A 22,393-nucleotide genomic window follows, 5' to 3' on the forward strand; every position below is an offset into this window, starting at 1 on the left:
TCCTCTTCGAGTCGTAAAAACCAATAGAAGGCCAATAATAGCCCCAGCTATCGCTGTGCGGCTATTAAAAACTTCTCCAATTGGTTGAAAACAATTTATTTGAAAATCAAATTAACAGCTGCATCAAAATAAGACGGCGTATCACACTCAATTGAAATTTCATCTCCATTTTGTGTTTTTGGAATGTGAATTCTTTTAAAGTGAGCAAACATGATGAGTTGATGCAATGAGTCTCTCTGTATCCTGAGGTCTTTTCTCACATCCTCAGATAAGTTCTGTACTTGGTCTGGAGAACATTTGTTTGCATCTATCAATTTGACTGATTCCCCAACATAGTTCAGCCTAGAACAATTAACACGCCTTAATTCCGAACAAAACAATAAAAATATTACTCTCCTTTTCGAACTGTTGTTCTACCTTTTAGAAGATGCTAACCCGGTGATATGGCAAAGTTCGAAGCTATTAGAACACCAAAAATACGCTTGCTAGGTGCTAAGATATTTGCATAACATTTTAAAACCGTGTTTGCATTTTCAATATTTGCTGGTACAGTACATAAATCCTCAACACTCGGAAAAATAGCACGTCGGCTTAGATATGCGACTACCATAAATTCAAAAATCGTCTGTGAGGGTTTGGCTCAGAGGATGGTTAATAGTAAACCTTAGTAATAAATATGAGCTACCAAACTAATTTTACCAACCACTAACAACTGATCAAATTCGTTCCTTAATCGTTTCGCACTCAACACTTGTTTCCGCTTCAACTGCTTAACAACAGGATTTCAGTTTTTTTGGACCCATGATACTACTCATTATTTCGTGTTCAAATTTCGAATAGAGTTCGTAAATTTCTAATATCTTTGCCCTTACACAACCAGTTATATCCGACACCGTCCTAGGCTCCACGGTTTATGAGACATGCTCTTCATATCATTATTGTCAACAAATTTGTCACTTGGAACGATTGTTGATTGAACGAAAAGTCTCAATTTCTTAGAAAACCGAACAAAGCATTTGAAAGAAAGCCCCGACTTCCGTCAGACTAATTGCTCTCAAGCAACAGGCCAATGTTTTGCTTGTGTTGTCGCTAGCTTACGTTCAGGAGGGACAGCCGAACTTGCTGGGGAGCATAAACGTGTGGCAGCAGAGAGTGGTGGGAGGTGCAAAAAGTTCGAGTACATGAAGCTAATTTCTCAGCAGTTTCGCTGAACTGTACATAGCATCTACCCTACTAAGGCTAAAATAACTCAAAATGATTGCCCTCAGGCTTTAAATGGTTGTCCCGTTTCATTTGACAAACGTCATTTTCTGGGACAGTTCAAGCAAAAAATGACATTAGCACAAAATTCAAATTTAGCCTTTGCACAAAGAATCTCTGCCTCCTCAGCAGCTTCGCTGAACCTTAAATAGCCTCTACCAAAGCTCCAAGAAATCTACTCGGAAAAACAAACAGACTAACGCAGGACAAATTGCTCTCGAGCAACAGGAGGGTGCTGTTGCCTAAATAATTTTTATGGGTGCAATAAACTCTGGCCAATGAGGGGATCCAACCACCAGCCTCCGTCGTAATAGACTTAATCATTATACACTCGGCTATACGGACTTGTTCTCGCTTAACCTAAAATCGCTTTCAAGTTAGCAACAGACTTAATTTCGCAAGAGCAGTTCAGGTGTCGAAAAAGTTACTCGAGAAATGAATTTGAAAGAAAGTTCTAGTCAAGCAAAATATTTGCATAAAAGACACGCACGTTTACAATAAGTCGTCCTAACTTTATTTCAGAACGAGAGCACTTAAATCACTCAAAAAAACTAACAAGCACGACTACGAGAGCTTCCGAGAAGCCATTTAAGAGAATAGAAAAACGGAAGAGAAAGAAAATTAATTGCCCAAATATTCGCCCCAAAAAACTATTCTTTCATTTTCCGCGTCTACTCGGGCTCGAACTCCTGTCCCTTGCTTAACAGTTATAGATCTTAACCTTTACGCTACCGACTGTTGTATTTGTTATCTATTGCCCTACGTGCATAGCACTTCTCGGTCAAAAAATTTGTTGGCCCACATGTCTTCGCAAGGGTTTTAAGAAAGCAAAAACTTGCAAACATTAGGAGCTTAAACACTGTGGTATAGCGCGTCCCAAAACACATGCATTATGCTACGTGCATGTTTAACGAGCGCTAAAACATGTGAATTCGACAAAAAGTCGAGAAATCACAGAATGTTCTAGAACAAAAGCGCAAAAACGGTTTAGGAAAAATTTTGCAAAAAAACGATCAACACGTTTAAAAGAATTGCTTCAAACTTCGTTCGGTCTATTCTCTTTTAAGGCACCAAAAACGTTCTCCAACACCAACTATTTCGTCAGAGTCAGCAAAAAAATAATGCCATAACGCATAAGCAGGAAATTTCACAGGCAATAGTGAAATATTTTACCTCTAGTTTCTCAAGTTTTTATTCCCAGTACTTCTACAAATTGTTAACATTTTTGATTCTCAAAGCGAAGCTGAAATCAACTTATTTTCGTGTTTCAAAGGAAGAAGACGCGTCAGAAGATAGAGTCTATAACAGAGTAGATTCATAATGTACCTACTTCTGTTTATCAAGATTATTTTTCTTAATTTTAATTGCATTATTTGTTTTCAGGATAAAATTAGAAAAATTTCTCGAAGCAATTGTTTACTTCTGAAAATATTAAGAAATGTCGATCTAATTTCTTCTTAAGAAAAACTATGAGACATTACACCAACTGTTTCTAGGGAAGAAATTATATTACTAAAAGAGACCAGAACGTTGGAATTCATCCCTCTATTTTTACGGGTGCTTAAAAGCGTCAAAGTTTGTTTATTACTTTTTGTATCACTTTGTTGTATAATTCGATGGAGAAATAATAGGTTTGCACAAATTGTCTGCTATTATCTGCCTTTACCTTCTTGAGACTAATTTGGCTGGCTGGTTTCACGGAGATTTTTTATTAGCATGTTTTAATAATTTGCTAAGTTGCGTCGTTTTAAAGGACAAGCCGGCCAAATTATTTCTCTTCCAAAAAAATTCCCCTCCACTCTATCCAAAATTTCAAATCCCAATCAAAATTTTTTAAGTCAAGCTCCTATTTTCGAGCATCTCAAAAGATTTCAAAATTTCTAATGAAAAAAAAATTTGAAATTTGGTTTACGCTTAATATGATAGATGTTTATTATTACAAAGCTTTTAAACAACTGTATGCACCAAAATTAAAAATGCATCGTTAAACAAAATTAAAAATGCTTCTTTCAAAAAACAAAGTAATTTTCTTCAAAATAAAAAGAGAAAAACCCTGTTTCATTAAAAATAAAAACCCGGCTTCTTTATAATAAAAATAATACAATTTGTAAGTTGCATTTTTTTCAAACTTTTATGTGAGTTTTTATACGAAAAAATACACCTTAAACGGTCCCAAGAAATATCTTTCAGTTGTTGTTTACGGACAAGAAAAATGTTCTAAAAAATGAAAGGAACAAATCACTGTGTTTAAGAAACATTGAAGCGTTGGGGTTTACATAGTTGCTTCATTTACTCGAATCAACTCTATCAAATCAACTTAATTGTCAGACAGACGGTTTTTGCAACGACCACCGGTTTATTGTATCCAAAACGGTTTAACATTTCTTATCGCTCAAGATACAGCCATCAATTAAATCAATACCAATAAGTTTCGACTAACCCCTTATGAAGAAAAAATGCGCCCAATAGCCAGCAATAACACTGCTATTAAGCCAACAAAACCCCCCCTTTTGCGCAAAGATTTTGATACTTTTGGCAAAATAAGACTAGTAGAGCTCTAAGGGAAATTTTCAGTGATTTAATGACCCATTTATGAGGGAAAAAGTTAAAAGAGTGTGACAAAAAGATTGATCAAGCAAAAAATGTAAAAGAAACAGCACGACCAATACAATTGCTACAAAGTTTGTTTGAGCATTTAAAAACGAAGAAATTTACAGAGTAGGATCTTCCTTCTTCCTATTAGCACCTAATTCCTCGTAAATTTGCTTCAAAAACAATTATTTGGCTTCCGCCAACAAATTTTAGAACAAAGTTTGCAACCAAACTCAGAGAGTAATTTAACCACTAAGATCTGACTTATTGATGAATTTATAACGTGCTTTTTTTAAATTTTTTAAAGATTATTTTCTTCAACAAACCTAATAGAAACATAACCGACTAACGTCGGGCGAATTGCTCTCAAAAGACCGGCGAGTGGTTGGCTTTGTCAGTAGCTAGCCACAATTTAGTGAGGCTAGCTTTAGCTTAATTCAAGGGGCGTGCAGTGAGCGCAGCGACGAGGGGGTGGCAACAGTGGGAGGAGATAAAAGAGTGTGACAAAAAGATTGATCAAGCAAAAAATGTAAAATAAACAGCACGACCAATACAATTGCTACAAAGTTTGTTTGAGCATTTAAAAACGAAGAAATTTACAGAGTAGGATCTTCCTTCTTCCTATTAGCACCTAATTCCTCGTAAATTTGCTTCAAAAACAATTCTTTGGCTTCCGCCAGCAAATTTTAGAGCAAAGTTTGCAACCAAACTCAGAGAGTAATTTAACCACTAAGATCTGACTTATTGATGAATTTATAACGTGCTTTTTTAATTTTTTAAAGTTTATTTTCTTCAACAAACCTAATAGAAACATAACCGACTAACGTCGGGTGAATTGCTCTCAAAGGACCGGCGAGTGGTTGGCTTTGTCAGTAGCTAGCCACAATTTAGTGAGGCTAACTTTAGCTTAATTCAAGGGGCGTGCAGTGAGCGCAGCGACGAGGGGGTGGCAACAGTGGGAGGGGATCTTTGGCTGCACTGCGCCCTTACTTACGGCCTGAACGTGCAGGGGTGCGGATTGGGGGGGGGGGTGAAGTGGGGGCGGGGATCAATTTCTCAGAACCACCCTTCAATTGAGAGCAATTAACAATGATTTCCTAACAAGTGCTAGTTAAGTCATTTGAGATTTAAAAAAAACATTCGTACATTTCTATTTAATTCAGCGTTAATGAGGGTAATAGATGACATCACGCCACATAACAGCAGCTGAAGTGCCGCATCAAGAAAAGAGTTCGGGAAAGAGAGAGAGAGAGACATAATGTGCGAGAGAAAACGTTAACGAGCAAAAGAATGAAAGAAACCCCAACAGACAGAGAGAGAGTTAGGAATATTTTCCACGAGATTGGACTATACAACTTCTACTTCTTTTAAGCCTTGTTAGTAATTAAATACAAAAAGTGCAATTAAAAAAATCAAGAAATCCCAGTGAAAAAAATCCCATCCCATATTTTGTCTCTGGAGTTCTGTCATGTAACCCATCTGCAAGACTTGAAAAGTTTCCTTGGCCAGTAATGGTCGTTAAACTCAAATATTTAAAAATTTTAAAAAACAATTGCGAACTTTATCAAAATCTTGCTAAAATTCGTGATATTAGTATCTTCACTATTTCAATGTCCCAAGAGACTTTCCAGTTTCCCTATTTAAAGGCTTAAAGTTTCACTGGCACAAAACGAAAATTTGATAAAAAAAATCGTTAAAACTCGAGTTATTAAAAAATTGATAACCATTTCATTAACTCTGGAAACGATAAAGCAGCTCATTATCAAACCTTGGAGGAGGCTACTCGGCTACTGCTGCCAGAAAAAATTTAAATCAAAAATATTCAAAAATTTGAAAAAATTGCAAATAATTTTTTTTAAATTGTGATATTAAAATCTTGAAAACCATTACATACAACTACAAACAATACAGTAACCTATTATTAAACCCTAGAGGAGGTTCCTTCGCTTTTGGGGCTTGAGAAATCTAGGAAAACTGACAAATTTCAAAAAACTTCAAAACTTAAAAAAAGTTGAAAATTATTCCATGGCCGATTAAAATTTTCCAGTGAATTATTTTCAAACACTTAAGCAGATTTTCTGGCCCTGGGGGCTTGAAAAACCTGAATGACAATAAATGGCAAAAAATGCAAGTATTGTAAAAAGAATGCTTAAACTCGTGGATGCTACTTGAGAAACATTTGATTACATCCAGAAACGATGCAGTAAGCTATTATTGAACCCGTGGCTCTGTAGGCTAGGTTCCTTGGCTCTTAAAAATTCGGTCAAGCGAAAAATCACAAAAAAAGGCCGACAGGACTAATATAACTGCTACAAACTTCGTTTTAGAGCAATTAAACAACGCATGAAGCCAACCTTTGACTGTACAAATGATCTCCGAGAATGCTCCATCCTTGTTTCAGAGCAAACATGCTAGCAACTCCATCAAATAAATCATCACTTTTCAAAATTGCGTGCACTCTGTTCTCCTTCAGTTTTACGGTCGCAAATTGCCCATTTGACTGCTGGACTACGTTCTTCCTGATTTGCGACGTTGTGACATTGAAGGCCTGCACCAGTTGGTTCACTCCATTAATTTTGAGTTTCCTCGTCCAAAATTTTGTCAGTTCTTCCCGTTCCGGTGATAAGTTTCCAGACCTATGGCCGACTAAAATTGAAGTTATGCCCAAAAAAAAATAAATTTTCTTTGAACAATCGTACATATTTTACCAAGTGTTCATTTTTATTTATTTTTGGTCAATTGAGATGTTAAGAATGGCGAAAAACAGCAGTCATCACTATTACTTTAGCCACTCATACCACTTTCTGGCTGAACTTGCTCGTGAATAAAACACGAGCATATGTGTCTCATTTCAGAACCCCTAACCAATTTAATTATGCTTAGAATCATTAGTAAACTAAGACAAATAAAAATCCGTCATGCACGAATAGTACCCAATTGTAAACAGAGCAGACAGATTGCCGGAAAATAGGTGCGATGGGCTTCCATGAATTGATACAACTAAAGAAATAAGATAGACAGATTGACCACAAATTCCTTATTAGACCACTAGACTTTCTGATTAGATTCGGACTGTCCTTTTTATGAGACACATTTACTCTGTAAGGAAAAAGCCCTAATGTGCTTTTCACAATTAATATTCGAAATCAACAGCTCAAGACTCTAACACTCAAGAACTAGGGCATATATGTTTGGCACTACTTAAAAGCACACTATTGATCTTTAACTAGTAAATGTTCATAAAAGTTCTTTAAGCTACTTCAGAAGTCATTTTTTGAGTGAGGTAATACAAATTTAAGCTGCAAAGCACTAGAAATCACTGGAATTGAAGAAGTCAATCCCAAGAAGTCAGGTTGCAAGAATCATCGATGGAGACGAATTAAAAAACATAGCAAAAAATTCCTGAAATAGTCTAAAGAATTGAATGAGAAACTTAGAAGAACTCTACCGGACCATCAAATCAATTGAAAAATGGCGGCCAAAACAAACAAAATCATCTCAAAAAGTTGAGAATAGAATCAAACAAACCAAAAAAAACAGAATCATTGCTCAAACTATTAAAGCTTTTACCTAGAAGGCAAAATTAGATCCCTTTAAACAAACCTATTTCAAAAATACGTTCAAAACCAAATTTTGTCTCAGAAATCGATCCAATATTATATCTGCAAGAACTGAAAAAAATCATTGGCCCTTTAAGATCGATTGACTCAGAAATTGACAGAAAAATTCAAGAAAATTGATATCAATTGCAAATTTTGAATAAAAAGCTGATGAAAATCAAGATACTAATATTTTCAGAAAATTTCTGTGTCTCTAGAGGCTATCCAGTGACCCAATTCCAAGCCTTAAATTCATTGGCTCATAAAGATCGAGAGATAATATCTTTTTTAATTTCAAATTTCAAAAAAAAAATAAATTCGTTCCCTTAAAATGTCGAAAACCCTGGCTAAGGTTACCTGGCTACTGAGGCAAGAAAAACTGAATAAACGACAAATATTTTCAAAAAAATTGAAATTGCAAATTTATCAGAAAATTTCTTAAGTTGGGAATGTTAAATTGTTGAAAACAATTTCATTGACAGTAACAGCCATTCAATAATTTTTTATCGGACTGTGGAATAGGTTTTCAGGCCCCTAAGGATTGACAAAAATCAAAAACTGACAAAAGTTATAGGAAAAAATTTTTAAAAAATTATTAAAAATGCTAACAATCGACATCAAAATGTTGAAAACCACTCCTTTGCCACCAAAAACTACGCAGTGCCCTGTTATCAAACGATTAAGGAGATTAAATGGCCCCTGAGGCTGGAAAACCTCTTCAAAAGACTTGAAAAAAAACTGCAAACATAACTGACTATCGTCGGGCGAATTGCTCTGAAACGACCGGCGAGCGGTTGACTTTCTCAGTAGCTCGCCACGGATTAGTGAGGCTAGCTTTAGCTTGATTCGACTCTGCAACTTCTAGTTTTCTAGCCTTGTTAGTAAATAAATAAAAAAACTGATATTTTAAAAATTTGAAAAATTTAAAAGAAAAGCTTCCAGATTTCGCAGTGAAAATGCTCAAAACTATTTTTGGTCTCTTGAGTTATGTCAAGTAACCCATCTGCAAGACTTGAAAAGCGTCGTTGGCCACTAATGATCGTCAAACTCAGAAAAGGAAAAAATTATTCAAAAATTTCGAAAACAATATTCCCAGCTTTAAATGAAGATCAATAGACTAGGAACAAGAAAAAAAATTTCCGAAAAATTGAAAATAGAACTTTATCAAAAAATTGCAAAGTCTGGAGTCATTAAAAAAATTGATAACCATTCAACTACCTCTAGAAACTATGCAGTTAGCTTTTATGAAACCCTAGAGGAGGTTCCTTGATGCCCACTAATGAAAGTAAAAAAAAAACAAAAATTTTTGAAAAAGCTTGAAAAAATAGTGAAAATTATAAAACTAGCAGGCCCGCAAAACCATAACCAGAAAATCATTTACACGAATAGAAGTTTTAATAGAAGTAAAGGTTTCTGTTTAACACCAACTCGGGCTAGAACCCATGCCCCTCGTTTAACAGCCATATGTCTCACAACTTAAACTATCTATGTATTGCACTTGTCTTTTGCTCTTTCTACAGCAAATTTCTGGATAATGGCGTTTGTGATTTGCTTGTTTTTGCTATAACGCAAGCTTAATCGGCGCAAAATCAGCGCATATTAGGAGCTTAAAACGGCTAGTAAAGCGCGTCTCAAAATTATTACGCTAGGTTCCCTGATTAAGGACCCCTAAAATACGTTATGAGGGCTGTTGACCATGTGCTCAATTGCGACTGAAATTTACTATAAAAAGGAATATAAGACGAAACGACTAAAACTACTTAAAACTTATTTTCCTAACAATTTTAGCAAATCCATAGCAGTTTCTTAGCAATGAGAGCATTTGAGATCACGCAAAAAATCGAAAGAGAGCAGGAAAAACTTAGTTGAAAGCAAGGAATGTACTAGAACAGCGCAGAATCTGTACGGCTAAAACTTTGCAGAAAAACACACGTTTACAGTAAGAACTTCAAATTTAGTTCGGTAGTAATTAAAAAACACGTAGTACCCAGGGCAGTAAATCCTCCCTCTTGGCGAGCGTACTTCAAGCCCTCTTAGCCTCGTGGTAACTGCAACTGACTAACAGTCTTTTGTCCCAGGTTCGGTTCTCACCCATCTACTTTGAGCCTTGTAGGTCATTGAACTCTCTCGATATGTTCGCTTAACCATGCTGCTCAATGAGGGTCTTAAATATGCGCTTTACGAGGCCCCTTAAACATGCAAAAATTTTGTCCGAATTTAGAGCTCACGTCTTTAATATATAGGATTGCGTCTTTAGCAATCGTGTGTTGTTCGGTAACCACGGGGGGGGATGCATCGGGGGATCCATGAGAGGGGGTGGCAACAGTGGGTTGAGGGGCAACAGCGCGGTGTGGGGGTCAACAGTGGGGGCGTCCTCAACCTCTAAGAACCGCCCTTCACACCATAAGTATAAGTCTCCAAAACAGTTTTAGCTGAAACTGAGCTGGGCTCTAAGAGCACTTAATGCCCCCTGGGCGCTACCTATTTATCCCGTTTTTGAAAAAATTGTTCAAGCGAAAAATCCGAAAAAGACTGACAGGACTAATATAATTGCAACAAACTTCGTTTGAGAGCAATTAAGAAATCAGTATCATTTTGCGTGTTTGTAGTACCAAAACATTAAGCTCATAAAAAGTTCCTAACACGTAAGTTTTTCTCGCAAAAGACCTTCCTTTACATTTAAAAACCTCCACATAAGACTAATCAAATGAAAAACTCAATAATCAGGAAAAATCATGAAAAATTGTACCATTTTGAGCCCAAAACTCCAAAAAATGACCTTTTAACTTTAAATTAAGGCCATCCGAGCACCTGCACCACTCTAAGCACTTTAAGGATTACTGAAACCCATTTGGGCATCTAATGAAACTGAATTCCTGCTGTGCTTTACCTGTTTATCCTGTTTTGAAAGATCAAAGTCATAGAAAAATGAGCGAAAACATCTTTAAACAACATAGCAGGACAAGTCCTGACGTACAATCCAAAGAATTTTCATTCACTAAACAAAAAACTAGACGTTGACCAGACTATGATGAATTGGGAAAACCAGTTCTAACGAAAGCATGAAAAACTTTGTTGAAAGCAAGGAATTCTCTAGAATAGCGCAGAATATGTACAGCTAAAATTTTGGCCACTAATGATCGTCAAACTCAGAAAAGGACAAAATTATTCAAAAATTTCGAAAACAATAGCAAATTTTAAAATCTTGCTAAAAATCAAGATAGTAAAATTTCCAAAACCATTTCATTGTCTGAAGAGACTATCCACTGTCCCTATTCCCAGCTTTAAATGAAGATCAATAGACTAGGAACAAGAAAAAAAATTTCCGAAAAATTGAAAATAGAACTTTATCAAAAAATTGCAAAGTCTGGAGTCATTAAAAAAATTGATAACCATTCAACTACCTCTAGAAACTATGCAGTTAGCTTTTATGAAACCCTAGAGGAGGTTCCTTGATGCCCACTAATGAAAGTAAAAAAAAACAAATTTTTGGAAAAGCTTGAAAAAATAGTGAAAATTATAAAACTAGCAGGCCCGCAAAACCATAACCAGAAAATCATTTACACGAATAGAAGTTTTAATAGAAGTAAAGGTTTCTGTTTAACACCAACTCGGGCTAGAACCCATGCCCCTCGTTTAACAGCCATATGTCTCACAACTTAAACTATCTATGTATTGCACTTGTCTTTTGCTCTTTCTACAGCAAATTTCTGGATAATGGCGTTTGTGATTTGCTTGTTTTTGCTATAACGCAAGCTTTATCGGCGCAAAATCAGCGCATATTAGGAGCTTAAAACGGCTAGTAAAGCGCCTCTCAAAATTATTACGCTAGGTTCCCTGATTAAGGACCCCTAAAATACGTTATGAGGGCTGTTGACCATGTGCTCAATTGCGACTGAAATTTACTATAAAAAGGAATATAAGACGAAACGACTAAAACTACTTAAAACTTATTTTCCTAACAATTTTAGCAAATCCATAGCAGTTTCTTAGCAATGAGAGCATTTGAGATCACGCAAAAAATCGAAAGAGAGCAGGAAAAACTTAGTTGAAAGCAAGGAATGTCCTAGAACAGCGCAGAATCTGTACGGCTAAAACTTTGCAGAAAAACACACGTTTACAGTAAGAACTTCAAATTTAGTTCGGTAGCAATTAAAAAACACGTAGTACCCAGGGCAGTAAATCCTCCCTCTTGGCGAGCGTACTTTCAAGCCCTCTTAGCCTCGTGGTAACTGCAACTGACTAACAGTCTTTTGTCCCAGGTTCGGTTCTCACCCATCTACTTTGAGCCTTGTAGGTCATTGAACTCTCTCGATATGTTCGCTTAACCATGCTGCTCAATGAGGGTCTTAAATATGCGCTTTACGAGGCCCCTTAAACATGCAAAAATTTTGTCCGAATTTAGAGCTCACGTCTTTAATATATAGGATTGCGTCTTTAGCAATCGTGTGTTGTTCGGTAACCACGGGGGGGGATGCATCGGGGGATCCATGAGAGGGGGTGGCAACAGTGGGTTGAGGGGCAACAGCGCGGTGTGGGGGTCAACAGTGGGGGCGTCCTCAACCTCTAAGAACCGCCCTTCACACCATAAGTATAAGTCTCCAAAACAGTTTTAGCTGAAACTGAGCTGGGCTCTAAGAGCACTTAATGCCCCCTGGGCGCTACCTATTTATCCCGTTTTTGAAAAAATTGTTCAAGCGAAAAATCCGAAAAAGACTGACAGGACTAATATAATTGCAACAAACTTCGTTTGAGAGCAATTAAGAAATCAGTATCATTTTGCGTGTTTGTAGTACCAAAACATTAAGCTCATAAAAAGTTCCTAACAAGTAAGTTTTTCTCGCAAAAGACCTTCCTTTACATTTAAAAACCTCAGCCTAAGACTAATCAAAGGAAAAACACAAAAATAAGGGAAAAAAACATGAAAAATTGTACCATTTTGAGCTCAAAACTCCAAAAAATGACCTTTTAACTTTAAATTAAGGCCATCCGAGCACCTGCACCACTCTAAGCACTTTAAGGATTACTGAAACCCATTTGGGCATCTAATGAAACTGAATTCCTGCTGTGCTTTACCTGTTTATCCTGTTTTGAAAGATCAAAGTCATAGAAAAATGAGCGAAAACATCTTTAAACAACATAGCAGGACAAGTCCTGACGTACAATCCAAAGAATTTTCATTCACTAAACAAAAAACTAGACGTTGACCAGACTATGATGAATTGGGAAAACCAGTTCTAACGAAAGCATGAAAAACTTTGTTGAAAGCAAGGAATTCTCTAGAATAGCGCAGAATATGTACAGCTAAAATTTTGGCCACTAATGATCGTCAAACTCAGAAAAGGACAAAATTATTCAAAAATTTCGAAAACAATAGCAAATTTTAAAATCTTGCTAAAAATCAAGATAGTAAAATTTCCAAAACCATTTCATTGTCTGAAGAGACTATCCACTGTCCCTATTCCCAGCTTTAAATGAAGATCCATAGACTAGGAACAAGAAAAAAATTTCCGAAAAAATGAAAATAGAACTTTATCAAAAAATTGCAAAGGCTGGAGTCATTAAAAATTGATAACCATTCAACTACCTCTAGAAACTATGCAGTTAGCTTTTATGAAACACTGGAGGAGGTTCCTTGATACCCACTGCTGAAAGAAGTAAAAAAAAAACAAAAATTTTTGAAAAAGCTTGAAAAAATAGTGAAAATTATAAAACTAGCAGGCCCGCAAAACCATAACCAGAAAATCATTTGCACGAATAGAAGTTTTAATAGAAGTAAAGGTTTGTTTAACACCAACTCGGGCTAGAACCCATGCCCCTCGTTTAACAGCCATAGGTCTCACAACTTAAACTATCTATGTATTGCACTTGTCTTTTGCTCTTTCTACAGCAAATTTCTGGATAATGGCGTTTGTGATTTGCTTGTTTTTTTTTCTATAACGCAAGCTTAATCGGCGCAAAATCAGCGCATATTAGGAGCTTAAAACGGCTAGTAAAGCGCGTCTCAAAATTATTACGCTAGGTTCCCTGATTAAGGACCCCTAAAATACGTTATGAGGGCTGTTGACCATGTGCTCAATTGCGACTGAAATTTACTATAAAAAGGAATATAAGACGAAACGACTAAAACTACTTAAAACTTATTTTCCTAACAATTTTAGCAAATCCATAGCAGTTTCTTAGCAATGAGAGCATTTGAGATCAAGCAAAAAATCAAAAGGAAGCATGAAAAACTAGTTGAAAGCAAGGAATGTCCTAGAACAGCGCAGAATCTGTACGGCTAAAACTTTGCAGAAGAACACACGTTTACAGTAAGAACTTCAAATTTAGTTCGGTAGCAATTAAAAAACACGGAGTACCCAGGGCAGTAAATCCTCCCTCTTGGCGAGCGTACTTTCAAGCCCTCTTAGCCTCGTGGTAACTGCAACTGACTAACAGTCTTTTGTCCAAGGTTCGGTTCACACCCATCTACTTTGAGCCTTGTAGGTCATTGAACTCTCTCGATATGTTCGCTTAACCATGCTGCTCAATGCGGCTCTTAAATATGTGCTTTAAGAGGCCCCTTAAACATGCAAAAATTTTGTCCGAATTTAGAGCTCACGTCTTTAATATATAGGATTGCGTCTTTAGCAATCGTGTGTTGTTCGGTAGCCACGGGGGGGGGGGGGGGGGAAGGTGCATCGGGGGTTCCATGAGAGGGGGTGGCAACAGTGGGTTGAGGGGCAACAGCGCGGTGTGGGGGTCAACAGTGGGGGGCGTCCTCAACCTCTAAGAACCGCCCTTCACACCATAAGTATAAGTCTCCAAAACAGTTTTAGCTGAAACTGAGCTGGGCTCTATGAGCACTTAATGCCCGCTGGGCGCTACCTATTTATCCCGTTTTTGAAAAAATTGTTCAAGCAAAAAATCCCAAAAAAAGACTGACAGGACTAATATAATTGCAACAACAAACTTCGTTTGAGAGCAATTAAAAAATTAGTATCATTTTGCGTGTTTGTAGTACCAAAACATTAAGCTCATAAAAAATTCCTAACAAGTAAGTTTTTCTCGCAAAAGACCTTTCTTTACATTTAAAAACCTCGACCTAAGACTAATCAAAGGAGAAACACAAAAAAAGGGAAAAAAACATGAAAAATTGTGCCATTTTGAGCTCAAAACTCCAAAAAATGACCTTTTAACTTTAAATTAAGGCCATCCGAGCACCTGCACCACTCTAAGCACTTTAAGGATTACTGAAACCCATTTGGGCTTCTAATGAAACTGAATTCCTGCTGTGCTTTACCTGTTTATCCTGTTTTGAAAGATCAAAGTCATAAAAAAATGAGCGAAAACATCTTTAAACAACATAGCAGGACAAGTCCTGACGTACAATCCAAAGAAATGTCATTCACTAAACAAAAAACTAGACGTTGACCAGACTATGATGAATTGGGAAAACCAGTTCTAACGAAAGCATGAAAAACTTTGTTGAAAGCAAGGAATGTTCTAGAATAGCGCAGAATATGTACAGCTTAAATTTTGCAGAAAAACACACGTTTACAATAAGAGTTCAAATTTAGTTCGGTAGCAACCAAAAAACACGTAGTACCCAGGGCAGTAAATCCTCCCTCTTGGTGAGCATACTTTCAAGCCCTCTTAGCCTCGTGGAAACTGCACCTGACTAACAGTCTTTTGTCCCAGGTTCGGTTCTGACCCATCTACTTTAAGCCTTTTAGGTCATTGAACTCTTTCGGTATGTTCACTTAACCATGCTGCTCAATGCGGCTCTTAAACATGCGCTTCAAGAGGCCCCTTAAACATGCAAAAATTTGGTCCGAATTTAGAGCTCACGCGTTTAATATATAGTATTGCGTTTTTAGCGATCGTTTGTTCTTCGGTAGCCAAGGGGGGGGGGGGGTGCATCGAGGGGGGGGGGTTGATGGGAGGGGGTGGCAACAGTGGGTTGAAGGGCAACAGCGCGGTGAGGGGGTCAACAGTGGGGGCGTCCTGAACCTCTAAGAACCGCCCTTCACACGATAAGAATAGGTCTCCAAAACAGTGTTAGCTGAAACAGAGCTGGCTCTAAGAGCACTTAAAGCCCGCCTGGCGCTACCTATTTATCCCGTTTTTGAAAAAATTGTTCAAGCGAAAAATCCCAAAAAAAGACTGACATGACTTATATAATTGCAACAAACTTCGTTTGAGAGCAATTAAAAAATTAGTATCATTTTGCGTGTTTGTAGTACCAAAACATTAAGCTCATAAAAAGGTCCTAACACGTAAGTTTTTCTCGCAAAAGACCTTCCCTTACATTTAAAAACCTCCACATAAGAGTAATCAAAGGAAAAACTTAAAAATCAGGAAAAATTATACCATTTTGAGCCCAAAACTCCTAAAAATAACATTTTAACTTTAAATTAAGCCATCCGAGCAGCTGCACCACTCAAAGCACTTTAAGGACTACTGAAGCCCATTTGGGCTTCCAATGAAATTTAATTCCTGCTGTGCTTTACCTGTTTATCCTGTTTTGAAAGATCAAACTCATAGAAAAATGAGCGAAAACGTCTTTAAACAACATAGCAGGACAAGTCCTGACGTACAATCCAAAGAATTTTCATTCACTAAACAAAAAACTAGACGTTGACCAGAATATGATGAATTGGGAAAACAAGTTCTAAAGAAAGCATGAAAAACTTTGTTGAAAGCAAGGAATGTTCTAGAATAGCGCAGAATCTGTACGGCTAAAACTTTGCAGAAAAACACACGTTTACAATAAGAACTTCAAAATTAGTTCGGTAGCAATTAAAAGACACGTAAAACCCAGGGCAGTAAATCCTCACTCTTGGCGAGCGTACTTTCAAGCCCTCTTATCCTCGTGGTAACTGCAACTGACTAACAGTCTTTTGTCCCAGGTTCGGTTCTCACCCATCTACTTTGAGCCTTGTAGGTCATTGAACTCTCTCGATATGTTCGCTTAACCATGCTTCTCAATGCGGCTCTTAAATATGCGCTTTAAGAGGCCCCTTAAACATGCAAAAATTTTGTCCGAATTTAGAGCTCACGTCTTTAATATATAGGATTGCGTCTTTAGCAATCGTGTGTTGTTCGGTAGCCACGGGGGGGGGGGGGGGGGGTGGTGCATCGGGGTATCCATGAGAGGGGGTGGCAACAGTGGGTTGAGGGGCAACAGCGCGGTGTGGGGGTCAACAGTGGGGGCGTCCTCAACCTCTAAGAACCGCCCTTCACACCATAAGAATAAGTCTCCAATACAGTTTTAGCTGAAACTGAGCTGGGCTCTAAGAGCACTTAATGCCCACTGGGCGCTCCCTATTTATCCCGTTTTTGAAAAAAAAAACTGTTCAAGCGAAAAATCCCAAAAAAAGACTGACAGGACTAATATAATTTTCAACAAACTTCGTTTGAGAGCAATTAAAAAATTAGTATCATTTTGCGTGTTTGTAGTACCAGAACATTAAGCTCACAAAAAGGTCCTAACACGTAAGTTTTTCTCGCAAAAGACCTTCCATTACATTTAAAAACCTCCACATAAGACTAATCAAAGGAAAAACTCAATAATCAGGAAAAATCATAAAAAATTTTACCATTTTGAGCTCAAAACTCCAAAAAACCTTTTAACTTTAAATTAAGGCCACCCGAGCAGCTGCACCACTCTAAGCACTTTAAGGACTACTGAAGCCCATTTGGGCTTCTAATGAAACTTAATTCCTGCTGTGCTTTACCTGTTTATCCTGTTTTGAAAGATCAAAGTCATAGAAAAATGAGCGAAAACATCTTTAAACAACATAGCAGGACAAGTCCTGACGTACAATCCAAAGAATTTTCATTCAAACCAAAAACTAGACGTTGACCAGACAAGGATGAATTGGGAAAACCAGTTAAAGAAAGCATGAAAAACTTTGTTGAAAGCAAGGAATGTCCTAGAACAGCGCAGAATCTGTACGGCTAAAACTTTGCAGAAGAACACACGTTTACAGTAAGAACTTCAAATTTAGTTCGGTAGCAATTAAAAAACACGTAGTACCCAGGGCAGTAAATCCTCCCTCTTGGCGAGCGTACTTTCAAGCCCTCTTAGCCTCGTGGTAACTGCAACTGACTAACAGTCTTTTGTCCCAGGTTCGGTTCTCACCCATCTACTTTGAGCCTTGTAGGTCATTGAACTCTCTCGATATGTTCGCTTAACCATGCTGCTCAATGCGGCTTTTAAATATGCGCTTTAAGAGGCCCCTTAGACTAGATGTTGACCAGACAAGGATGAATTGGGAAAACCAGTTCTAAAGAAAGCATGAAAAACTTTGTTGAAAGCAAGGAGTGTTCTAGAATAGCGCAGAATCTGTACAGCTAAAACTTTGCAGAAAAACGCACGTTTACAATAAGAACTTCAAATTTAGTTCGGTAGCAATAAAAAAACACGTAGTACCCAGGGCAGTTAATCCTCCCTCTTGGCGAGCATACTTACAAGCCCTCTTAGCCTCGTGGAAACTGCGCCTGACTAACAGTCTTTTGTCCCAGGTTCGGTTCTGACCCATCTACTTTGAGCCTTTTAGGTCATTGAACTCTCTTGGTATGTTCACTTAACCATGCTGCTCAATGCGGCTCTTAAACATGCGCTTCAATAGGCCCTTTAAACATGCAAAATATTTGTCCGAATTTAGAGCTCACGCGTTTAATATATAGTATTGCGTTTTTAGCGATCGTTTGTTCTTCGGTAGCTACAAGGGGGGGTTATGGGAGTGGGATGGCAACAGTGGGTTGAAGGGCAACAGCCCGGTGAGGGGGTCAACAGTGGGGGCGTCCTGAACCTCTAAGAACCGCCCTTCACACCATAAGAATAAGTCTCCAAAACAGTTTTAGCTGAAACTGAGCTGGGCTCTAAGAGCACTTAATGCCCCCTGGGCGCTACCTATTTATCCCGTTTTTGAAAAAATTGTTCAAGCGAAAAATCCGAAAAAGACTGACAGGACTAATATAATTGCAACAAACTTCGTTTGAGAGCAATTAAGAAATCAGTATCATTTTGCGTGTTTGTAGTACCAAAACATTAAGCTCATAAAAAGTTCCTAACACGTAAGTTTTTCTCGCAAAAGACCTTCCCTTACATTTAAAAACCTCCACATAAGAGTAATCAAAGGAAAAACTTAAAAATCAGGAAAAATTATACCATTTTGAGCCCAAAACTCCTAAAAATAACATTTTAACTTTAAATTAAGCCATCCGAGCAGCTGCACCACTCAAAGCACTTTAAGGACTACTGAAGCCCATTTGGGCTTCCAATGAAATTTAATTCCTGCTGTGCTTTACCTGTTTATCCTGTTTTGAAAGATCAAACTCATAGAAAAATGAGCGAAAACGTCTTTAAACAACATAGCAGGACAAGTCCTGACGTACAATCCAAAGAATTTTCATTCACTAAACAAAAAACTAGACGTTGACCAGAATATGATGAATTGGGAAAACAAGTTCTAAAGAAAGCATGAAAAACTTTGTTGAAAGCAAGGAATGTTCTAGAATAGCGCAGAATCTGTACGGCTAAAACTTTGCAGAAAAACACACGTTTACAATAAGAACTTCAAAATTAGTTCGGTAGCAATTAAAAGACACGTAAAACCCAGGGCAGTAAATCCTCACTCTTGGCGAGCGTACTTTCAAGCCCTCTTATCCTCGTGGTAACTGCAACTGACTAACAGTCTTTTGTCCCAGGTTCGGTTCTCACCCATCTACTTTGAGCCTTGTAGGTCATTGAACTCTCTCGATATGTTCGCTTAACCATGCTGCTCAATGCGGCTCTTAAATATGTGCTTTAAGAGGCCCCTTAAACATGCAAAAATTTTGTCCGAATTTAGAGCTCACGTCTTTAATATATAGGATTGCGTCTTTAGCAATCGTGTGTTGTTCGGTAGCCACGGGGGGGGGGGGGGAAGGTGCATCGGGGGTTCCATGAGAGGGGGTGGCAACAGTGGGTTGAGGGGCAACAGCGCGGTGTGGGGGTCAACAGTGGGGGGCGTCCTGAACCTCTAAGAACCGCCCTTCACACCATAAGAATAAGTCTCCAATACAGTTTTAGCTGAAACTGAGCTGGGCTCTAACAGCACTTAATGCCCACTGGGCGCTCCCTATTTATCCCGTTTTTGAAAAAAAAACTGTTCAAGCGAAAAATCCCAAAAAAAGACTGACAGGACTAATATAATTGCAACAAACTTCGTTTGAGAGCAATTAAAAAAAATAGTATCATTTTGCGTGTTTGTAGTACCAAAACATTAAGCTCATAAAAAGGTCCTAACACGTAAGTTTTTCTCGCAAAAGACCTTCCTTTACATTTAAAAACCTCCACATAAGACTAATCAAATGAAAAACTCAATAATCAGGAAAAATCATGAAAAATTGTACCATTTTGAGCCCAAAACTCCTAAAAATAACCTTTTAACTTTAAATTAAGGCCATCCGAGCAGCTGCACCACTCTAAGCACTTTAAGGACTACTGAAGCCGATTTGGGCTTCTAATGAAACTTAATTCCTGCTGTGCTTTACCTGTTTATCCTGTTTTGAAAGATCATAGTCATATAAAAATGAGCGAAAACATCTTTAAACATAGCAGGACAAGTCCTGACGTACAATCCCAAGAAATTTCATTCACTAAACAAAAAACTAGACGTTGACCAGACTATGATGAATTGGCAAAACCAGTTCTAAAAAATCAGATAAAAACAGAAAATCGATGTCAAAATGCAGCATGTGAACAAAAAACCACTAACAAGAAAGCGAATTTTTTTCAAACAGCGTTTTCTCACTGTACTTTAAAATTAGAGCGAAAAAACTTCACGCCACAAAATAGAAACACTCGTTTTTCGCTCCACTTCCTGTTTCGGCATGGCCAAAATCACTGCTCCAATTTGACTTCAAAAATCATAAAAATGTGTGAAGAGATCTTAAGACAGCGCCCCAATACAATTCAAATTATTTGAATTGTAAAAAAAAAACAAAGCACCAATACAATCCAAATTCTTTGGATTGTAAAAAACCACGATGTCCCCAATAATAGTCGCTATCGCTTCGCGGCTATTAATAAAGTATCAACATACCAAGAATAAGTTCTGTTTCAAAACACAGCCGTTTGCTTCCAGTTCTCTCCTTGTGTAGCCTCTTCATTAAATCCTGCTTGAGGTCCCGGCATTTACTGAGCAACACCAGACCAGACATGTAATGAGGCGCACTTTTCACTAAGTAGAGTTGTGGCAGATTCAAACTTTCAGCTAATTTGTTCACAAATGACGAATTGGCAAGACGTAGATCTTCACGATGTCGTGAAAAGCGAGCTAAACATGTCAGAAATGAACTATAGTAAAATATCGGGGCAAAGAGATCTATGCACGTTCATTTTTTTAATCTCAATTTTTCGATCTATTCTTCACCCTCGGAGGTTAAAAAAGTTCCCAAAATATGCTGCTATAGAGCACATTATATTGCATGTCTAATATGACTAACCTACGAGGAGCTGCGAAAAAAGGACCAAATTTCTTTATTATCAACCTTTTCCAACCTTGTTCTTCTCCCCTGACAAAAGCATAGATTTTAAAATCAATTCTAGGATTTGACTGTTTTGTTTAAATTCTTGTTTTGAAACACCCATGGTTTAGCGTACAAGCTTTATTCTGTTTTTCTCGGACGTCATCAAAGAAATCGTTCTTTGAGAACTCCGTTTAACATACTTGTATTGGTGGTCTAAAATAATTAGAGAACGACGCGGCGAAATTGTCGATGCTTCAATGGGAGCTGTGGTTGAAGAAGGGAGGCTGTTAGTTTGACTCATCTACTTTCGCCATTAGTTGTTTGTTTTCTAATGCTGTCTGTCTTTTGTTTTTACGTTTTTCTAAGCTGATGTTTGCATATATTATCATTTTATTGATAGATTTAAGCAATACAAAATGCTTTATGAAGGCGTAGTGCTGGTAGGGCCCCGGACCAACCAATATTCACCTAGTGTTGGGGGGGGGGGCATTTTTTAATTTACCTTTTTTCATTATGTAACCTTTTAAATATTAACTTAGAGACATGTCACCATAGAATGTTTAAAAAAGGGGTGTGATCCACCCAATGCCAGGAACAGATTAAACATTACATCAAATTTACCGCAGGAACGCGCTGTATTTTAAACTTACAGCAAAATACAGCAAAGAGTTGAATTAATAATGTAAAAATTAGGTGTCTAACCTTCCCTCCCGCACAACAACACTACAGGTATTACCCGAAACCATAGAATATAATATCTGAAAACTTACAAAAAGCAGGTTTATTCAGAATTACTACGTTCTCATCTTCCATGGCTTTGTTTGCACTGAGAAGCTTTACATATTCATCTTGTGTGATATTAGAGTGCGCAGGGATGCCAAAGCCTAAATGCTTCAACACATGAGGCACCTCAATATCACCAGTAATAATTGACTGAATTTGACTGCGAATGCGAGATCGACGCATCTTTCGTCAAAGAAACCTGAAAAACACTTAAATTATATCCATGAGACAGATTTTAAGTTTTCCCACTTATTGCCCACCGTCTCCGCAAAATTACAGCCTCCCATTATGGCATATTTCAAGGTAGTTGCGGGGGTGGAGGCAAAATAGATCCACGGAGGGTCTTTCCCATTATAGCCCCCCCCCCCCCCCCTCAGCTTAGTGGTCAGATAACCTATAGCCCCCACCCCACCATGGTAAATATACCATAATGGGGGGGCTATATTTTCATGGGGGGGGCTATAATGGGAAAGACCCCAAAATCTTGGCAAAGCAAATTTCTTTTTCAAGTAACATGAGTTAATGTTTAATGCTACCAAATCCGATTACATTTGTTTTTGCAAAGCTAATGCTGAACGTCAAAACTTATTGGAAACAATTCAACTGAACAACCAAAAAATATATAAATGAAAACTGAATGCAAATACCTCGGAATC

At 37.7% G+C, this 22,393-nt stretch overlaps 1 protein-coding gene across 1 annotated transcript; it reads right to left on the bottom strand.

The window, feature by feature from the left end:
* Positions 1 to 94: 94 nt before the first annotated feature.
* Positions 95 to 21,936, bottom strand: LOC142344229 (mitochondrial mRNA pseudouridine synthase Rpusd3-like). The gene is made up of 4 exons (XM_075395782.1): positions 21,725 to 21,936; positions 20,528 to 20,761; positions 6,207 to 6,498; positions 95 to 342 (listed from the first exon to the last, which is right to left on the bottom strand). Exons 1-4 carry the CDS (start codon positions 21,918 to 21,920, stop codon positions 96 to 98), a joined length of 969 nt encoding a protein of 322 aa, XP_075251897.1. The 5' UTR covers positions 21,921 to 21,936; the 3' UTR covers position 95.
* Between the last annotated feature and the right edge of the window lie 457 nt (positions 21,937 to 22,393).

The sequence above is a fragment of the Convolutriloba macropyga genome, chromosome 8 (genome assembly GCF_964194025.1).
Source record: "Convolutriloba macropyga chromosome 8, txConMacr16.3, whole genome shotgun sequence".
Lineage (NCBI taxonomy): Eukaryota > Metazoa > Xenacoelomorpha > Acoela > Convolutidae > Convolutriloba > Convolutriloba macropyga.